Source organism: Mytilus galloprovincialis, chromosome 1 (genome assembly GCF_965363235.1).
Source record: "Mytilus galloprovincialis chromosome 1, xbMytGall1.hap1.1, whole genome shotgun sequence".
NCBI classification, from domain to species: Eukaryota; Metazoa; Mollusca; class Bivalvia; order Mytilida; family Mytilidae; genus Mytilus; species Mytilus galloprovincialis.
This window is the reverse complement of record NC_134838.1, coordinates 127699520-127707749: the sequence shown is the minus strand read 5'-3', so window position 1 is coordinate 127707749 and position 8230 is coordinate 127699520. Positions and strand designations below refer to the sequence as shown.

At 31.8% G+C, this 8230-nt stretch overlaps 1 protein-coding gene across 1 annotated transcript; it reads left to right on the top strand.

Moving 5' to 3' along the window:
- Nucleotides 1-163: 163 nt before the first annotated feature.
- Nucleotides 164-7526, top strand: LOC143058489 (BRISC and BRCA1-A complex member 1-like). The gene is made up of 7 exons (XM_076232007.1): nucleotides 164-492; nucleotides 3439-3497; nucleotides 4823-4943; nucleotides 5415-5527; nucleotides 5867-5990; nucleotides 6504-6590; nucleotides 7140-7526. Exons 1-7 carry the CDS (start codon nucleotides 238-240, stop codon nucleotides 7338-7340), a joined length of 960 nt encoding a protein of 319 aa, XP_076088122.1. The 5' UTR covers nucleotides 164-237; the 3' UTR covers nucleotides 7341-7526.
- Nucleotides 7527-8230: the final 704 nt, after the last annotated feature.

The window sequence follows — 8230 nt, the reverse complement described above, 5'->3', positions numbered from 1 at the left end:
TAAACGAAAGACTTTTAAACAGGTTATTATTTCTCTCAAGTCTAATATTTCATTTCGAAATTATTAATTCTTATTAAATAAAATAATGAGATTCCGAAGGAACAATTATTTGCACATGATTTCTGACAGATAGATAAATATTTTACATGAATGCTTTATAATCATTCTTTTACTCAATAGGGCAAGCCTAATACCAAAAAGATGCATCTCCTGTAGAAGACTATTTCCACTGATATTATGAATAATGCTTGGTTATCTAAAAACAAGTCAAAAGAAAATAGATTTGATGAAACAGAGAAAGAAAGAATAGCAAACATTGTTTCTTCTGTGATTCACGAATATGATGTTATAGACGACCCACCCTGTGCTTCCAAAATGGCCCAAAATGATCAACAAGAAAAAGTTTTGACAAATGACCAATCAAAGCTGTCACAATCATCAAATGAACGAATCATAATGTCATACCCAAGAATAAACTGTAAAGAAAAAATAGTTAGTGATTACATTCATACACAAGCATCTATTTTTATAAAGCGATTTTAAAGAGTACTTTCAATTTGACTTATTTTCCAGTATATTAGCGATGTATGTATGTACTGGTAGATCCCTCTGATTTCCGAAGAACCCCTCGAGAGCTGTGAGGGTACAGAGGAATCCATGTACACTCCCTTTCGTAATTGATGGAGATGTGTCACTAACGTATTTACAAGAACAATCCCCACCCCATCAACAAGATCGAGTGTTAGGACACCGGGTAAGACCGTTATTATGGTGGAGGAAACCGAAGTACTCGAAAAAACCATCTGGCTACTCGGCGGGAATAGACAATCCGAAGAGGTATCAGCAGATTGATCTCCAGGTCAAAGTTGGGAACAACTTTGACCAACCGAGGCCCCCATAGTACCGCTTTCGGGTCGATCCGGCCCCACGTCGATCCGGCCCAAGTCGATCCGTCCCACGTCGATCCGGCCCCACGTTGATCCGGCCCATATGTAAAGTCGATCCGGCCCCAATAAAAAATATATTTATAGGGAACAGAAATAAAGATATATAAATGATGTTATTAATAAATGTTTATGATTTTTATTATAATGTGATAGTTGTAGACTACGGTAAAAAAGAAAAATCTTCAGATGAGTATAAAACAACTAGATTGATTATGTTTTTATTACAAGTTTTCAAGATTATCGGGTATAATTATAATTAAAACAATTCAAACATCAACATTAATCAGCAGTAATTAGCAATTTCTTTCAATTGACTTTGATTCTAACAAGTCTTTCATCTTGTGTAATAACAAATAGTTACATACACAACGGTACAAGCCGATCCCCAAGCTGATACATACAAACTTTGTTTTTGTGTGACCCCTTTAAGTAAGTGACAGTAAATGATTTAAAAGTTATATATATTTATGTGAGTGTCAGAGATAGTGTGTTTGTTAGTATGTATGAAGTTATTGTTATGTTTTAGTAGTGCTGATATTATATTTTAGAGAGTGAAAACGTGCATTCAGTGTAATTGTTTTGTTATTTTCTTGCAATAAAGAATAATGGATACTCATATAACTTGTGTTTTTTTTTCTACACACATTCAAACGGGAAAACCAACGGTCTAATTGACAATATTCAATATTACAAAAATAAAAACCAAGTGCTATAGAAGTCTATGATGTTACCTGAAAAAAATACAATTAATTATTATTATATAAACCAACCTATATCAAACTATAAAGACCTTGTTGATTACGTAACTTTAATTAATCAGGATTTGATTGAATTAAGTGATTACAAGTGGCATTACCTTAGTTCACAATCATCAGACAATTGTTGAATAAACAAACCAATTATAGACTAATGATTTGATTAACCATCAAGTCATTATGATGAGTTAATTTTTATAGGTTCCAGTAAATATGTATTTCGATATTCTGTGTATGAACTAAACAAAATGAAATCGCCAAGACATTCAAAGTTAAAGTTATCATTGAAAATAACTTCATATTTTAAAATATGTTGAAAGTGCTATACAACCAACGACACATTAACTCTCATTTTCGTATCGATTTAAAATAGTTCTTTAACTGGTACTTCAATACTTCACTTACCTTTTGTCACCCATCATCGGACACTTTTTAAAAATTCCATTTATACTGTTGAAATGTGTCACAAATTCCTCCAAAATCAATACAGTTTATTCATATTTTATTATGGGGCCGGATCGACTTGGGGCCGGATCGACGTGGGACGGATCGACTTGGGCCGGATCGACTTGGGGCCGGATTGACTTGGGGCCGGATCGGTTTGGGGCCGGAACGACCGGATACCATAGTACCCATGCTAGTTTAAACTCCAGTCTGGGTACCAGAGATGTGTGTGAGAGGGTGATATCACCCTTCTGATTTACTGACATTTTTATCATACCGAGTGAGGATCGAACTTGGGACCTTCAGCACTGTAGCCATCGGTCTAAACCACTAGACCACGAACTCATCATGCGATGTCATAATGCTATATGCTTCATTTATCAGTTCATGCACCTTTGGTCACAATGTTTTTCGGTCTATGCGGCCGTTTGTTCAGGTTAAAGTTTTTGGTCAAGGTAGTTTTTGATGAAGTTGATGTCTAATAAGTCATTTCTAGAATCATGTCTTCACTGAAAATGATTGTCAATTAATTTTGCACACCTTTATGACGTCATTTACCAAATAGAAGGCGCACCTGTAACAGTGATTTGATTCCGCCAGTGTGCTTTATCCATAGGATGAAAATTCCTAGTGTTCTTGATCCACCAACAAAAATTCACTAGGGTTTCTAATCTCTGTCCAGTGTAAATTCTCCACCACTCTTGATAAGATTTTAAAGAGTTTTTTGAAGTAGAAATATATAAAAAAAATTTGGCTTTGTATTTTTGGGGGGTATTTGAATTAACTTAAACTTACATAGCTGATTTATGTAAAAAATTGACAAGTAAACTAGTGTTTTTCATCCACAGAATGTTCACATTTTAATGATTTGAACCAGGAATGATTACACTACTCACTAGTTACTGTTAAACAGGATTTATTACACTAGCATTTAAGATTCATACATTGATGAAGTGATTATGCACTCATTTTGAACACATGATAACACAATATAATGCTTTATATTTTTGGTAAATGGAAACAGGGAATGTGTTAAAGAGCTTCAGACTACAGTCCCTCAAAAGAGCAAAAAATGGTCAAAGATAGTAGTTCATAGTTGTAACTTGATAAGAAGCAACATTTTATTTAAGTATTGCATTCATTTTTGTCCCATTAGAGTAAATGTGGCTAAAAATTAGTAACCTTACCTAACATGACAATAGCAAATGTAAACTTATGTTTATGTAAACACTATACATATTTGAATATTTGGAAGTTTCTAATTAGGATTTTTTTTTCTTTTCTGAATATAGGTGATATGTGTAGACCTCAGTTCAGAAATGGACAAAGTGACATTTAGATCTAGAGCTGGGTATGTATATAAGCTTTTATAAATAGATTCAGAAAACAGATTTTAAAAAGTTTTTTTTTGTAGTATAATTGCCATTGAGACAATTATCCACAATATATATCAACACTGACAGTAATCATATAGGCTTAAAATTGAGTTGGTATATATATTAGCACTGACAGTAAGCATATAGGTTCAGAATTGAGTTAGTTTATAGCACTGACAGTAAGCCTATATATAGGTTCAGCACTGACAGTAAGCCTATATATAGGTTCAGCACTGACAGTAAGCCTATATATAGGTTCAGCACTGACAGTAAACCTTTATATAGGTTCAGCACTGACAGTAAGCATATCTATATAGGTTCAGCACTGACAATTAGTCTATATATAGGTTCAGCACTGACAGTAAGCATATATATATAGGTTCAGCACTGACAGTAAGCATATATATAGGTTCAGCACTGACAGTAAGCCTATATATAGGTTCAGCACTGACAGTTAGCCTATATATAGGTTCAGCACTGACCATTAGCCTATATATAGGTTCAGCACTGACAGTAAGCATATATATATATAGGTTCAGCACTGACAGTAAGCCTTTATATAGGTTTAGCACTGACAGTTAGCATATATATGGGTTCAGCACTGACAGTAAGCCTTTTATATAGGTTTAGCACTGACAGTAAGCATATATATAGGTTCAGAACTGACAGTAAGCCTATATATAGGTTCAGCACTGACAGTTAGCCTATATATAGGTTCAGCACTGACAGAAAGTCTATATATAGGTTCAGCACTGACAGTAAGCCTATATATAGGTTCAGCACTGACAGTTAGCCTATATATAGGATCAGTACTGACAGTAAGCCTATATATAGGTTCAGCACTGATAGTTAGCCTATATATAGGTTCAGCACTAACAGAAAGTTTATATATAGGTTCAGCACTGACAGTTAGCCTATATGTCCAGAACTGAGTTGGTATTTATCAGCACTAACAGTTAGCCAAAAAATACAACAGTTTCCTTGGATATAATTTAACATTGAAGGGTATAATATTTTGTGTTGATAATATAAAAAAGAAGATTTGGTATGATTGCCAATGAGACATCTCTCCACAATAGACCAAAATAACACAGAAATTAACAGCTTTAGGTCACCGTAAGGCCTTCAACAATGAGCAAAGCCTATACCGCATAGTCAGCTATAAAAGGCCCCGAAATGACAATGTAAAACAATTCAAACGAGAAAACTAACGGCTAAGTTGATAAGTTGTTTTTTTATGAATTTTAAATATTTTATATTAAATAGGATGTCATTCTGGTTTATTTTTTTTTATTTTCAGTGATAAATGGACACCACTTAAACTGGTAAAAAGAGCCTTAGGATTTTTTCTTCATAGTAAATCAAGAATAAATAAATTACATGAATATTCTCTAGTCATTCTACATAATTCAGCAAAATGGGTAAGAAGATTATTATTGCTAAAATAAAAAAAAAACGTATGTTTCACATTTGTCTAAATTCCAATTCTTTAATTTACTCTGTAGTTAGAGATTGATTTGTATGAGTTATTTCCCCTTAGAGGAACACATTTAATTTGCCAAGAAAGATTTTATACAGTGACATGGAATATTTTCACCATCCATTTGATTTACACTGATGCTTTGTCATTCATATATAGTCAAATGATTTTCTCTATAATCTGCATTTACTGTAAATTCAGAAATATTTGATTTGTTTTTATTATTGCAAAGCATTCAGTAGATGCAGTATCCCATTACTAAGAACTTACATTGTTGATTCTAGTCATATATTTGTCATATCCCATTACTAAGAACTTACATTGTTGATTCTAGTCATATATTTGTCATTTCCAGAAACCACATTGACTTTTATCTTTTGATTTGCAATAATTTGTTTTTTATACTATTCAGGTGAGAGATTTTACATCAAATCCAAAAGAAATTCTGTCGTTCTTCGAAGATGAGATACTATTAGATACAATAGCCTGTGAAACATTTGACGCATCAGCATTATTTGATGTTTTGTAAGTTTGCTAAATATTTAACCACTCAAAGACAGAGTCTGCCTACAAGTCTTGGAGTTGCTTCTCATTGTTGAAGGTCATACAGTGACCTATAGTTGTTAATTTCTGTGTCATTTGGTCTCTTGTGAAGAGTTTTATCATTGGTAATGATACCACATCTTCTTTTTTATATCCACTGTAGCTTGAGGGATTATGGTTCAGTCAACATATAGGTCTAATGAAAATTATATTAATGTCAAAGAAATATGTAAAATGTCCCAATTTTTTTTTTATCTGATATTCATATGTTAAATGACAGTTAAAAAGTGACTATTATTTAGATACTTATATATATTTTAGATTGAAGAGATTAGATTTACCTGCAGTGGAAGGAGATGTTTCTGTTACCCCACCACCATATATTGTTCGTGTTTTAATGATTTATGGCCGATCACATTGTCCAATAGAATTCAGAAATAAAGAGGTACGAAAATAAATTTCTTGTTATTTTTTGCTTTTTCCTGTGTTTTTTTCTCTCATCAGTAATACCTTTTTTTTGTACCATCACTTTTCCTTGATTTTTATAATGCATACTTGAATGTGTAGAATTAAATATTGTCAGCTATTAAATTATGTCCACCGACACTATTTTTACAGTAAATTGTGTCCACCAACATAATGTTATTTTGATATATTGTCCAGAAGATAATTTCCTTTGAAATTGTGTTATCACCATTTGTAATTAAACATAAATTATACAATGAAACATGCAACTTCATCCAGCTTACCATCTTTACAAAATTTTACTTTTCTTTTTATACATGATATTGCTATTGCCCAGGATCAAAATAAAAGCATATATCATGCTTTGACCTATAAAGGTTTACTTTTACAAATTGTGACTTGGATGAAGAATTGTCTCATTGCCACTCATACCATATCTTCTTATATCTATCGTTAAATTATTATTTTATTTGTGTATTTCAATTTTTTGCAGTCTTTCAAACAGCTTGATTCATCACCATATTTCTTTGTTGATGTGATGTATATACATGAAGCTCCATCAGAAGAAAATAAATGTGAGGTACGAACACTATTGTTATAAATGGACTTAGCAAAATGAGGTAGTTCTCCCAGTTGGCATCCCTAGAATTAGGATTTTTTTTTCAATGTTGAACAAAATGTAAAATTATACATGAAATGGCTCAAATTGTATTATCCTTGCACAATTTTTCAAAGATAAAAGTAGTGTTAAACTATAGAATTGAAAAACAAAAACTCCACAAAGCAACAAGAGTTGTATAATCTTTAACAGAAAAAGTAAAATTACACGTAAAAGCTAAGAAGCACTAAAAAATAGCCTTGCAAAATTAAAGAAATTTGAAGAAATATTCTGCTTATAAAGAAGATAATGGCTTCAATCAACAAATCCTTAATACTGCCAGGGATTGTTATTGGAGTTAAACACCAACAATCAATTTATCAACAACAACAACAAAATAATGTCAATTTACCTGATATCCATATAATAGATAGACACGATATTCAAATAGAATAATTGGACTATTCACTATTCAATTTTGTATAGACTTTATATAAAATGTCATCCTAATTGTTTATGTTTATACTGTAGATGATTTTTGACAGCCTTTGTGACTTTGATGAGAAGGGAATGTCTTACATATTTGAAGCAGCTAGAAATCCTACTAAATTTTACGACCAGATGTCACAGTTATTAGCCCACCCCTTACAAAGACCTTTACAAAAAGACATTGCTTGTAGACTTCATAATGTAGCAGAACTAGTGGAACAATCCTCATCTTCATCTTCATGACTTGTTCATAAAAGTTCTAAATGATGTTCATTTCTGAAATATTATCAACATAGGTTGTAATGAAAAAGTGTTATCAGATCTGAGACATAATAAACTGAATAGTCTGTGTCCATTTATTTTGTATGTGTAGTTTGTTTAAATTATAGTTGTAATACTTCCTGCTGAACAATAAACATTTAACATTTAGTCAATTTGTTATATTTTAATATTATAATAAAGTTTTGAGACTGATGCAAGATCATGATATATAAAATGGAATTATACTGAGGAAGATTTTAAAACTTATCTCAGAAAGGAACAGGGGTTATACCTGTTCAACCTCTTGCTTTCTATCTATCTTTGTTTATTTTGTCAGGAACTATAAATCAGAGCCTTCTGAAATTTTGTATTAAGCTTCATGTTAGCATGCTCTACTGGATAATGCAATTTGCAAATTCACAACTTATCAACTTTTTGTAAACTAAAGTATTCTTGCATATAATGGCCATGCATGAAACTTTAGTCACATTTTCTTGGAAACTACTAACCATAGCTTCTTGAAATTCTTTATCATGTTTTATACATTACCATGAGATTATTCCAAGATTCATCACTCATCACCTTACTGTTTACCAAAAATTGTGGATTCAAAATTATTTAATTTTCATGGATTTCTTGTGTAAAGGTGACTATGAATTTTAATGCACAAAAAGTAATAATAAATCACAGGTTTGTATGTTAACTTGAGCATAACCACAAAAATGAAAATTTTTGTCAATCCATTTTAAAAGGAAATAAATTGGATTTACAGTATGTTTTTGAACATTTGGTGTTGGTATAAAAATTTGTCACATTTTTCTAAGGGACTACAAATCAGGACTTTCTTTTTTGTTGAACCTGCAATTTCTGCT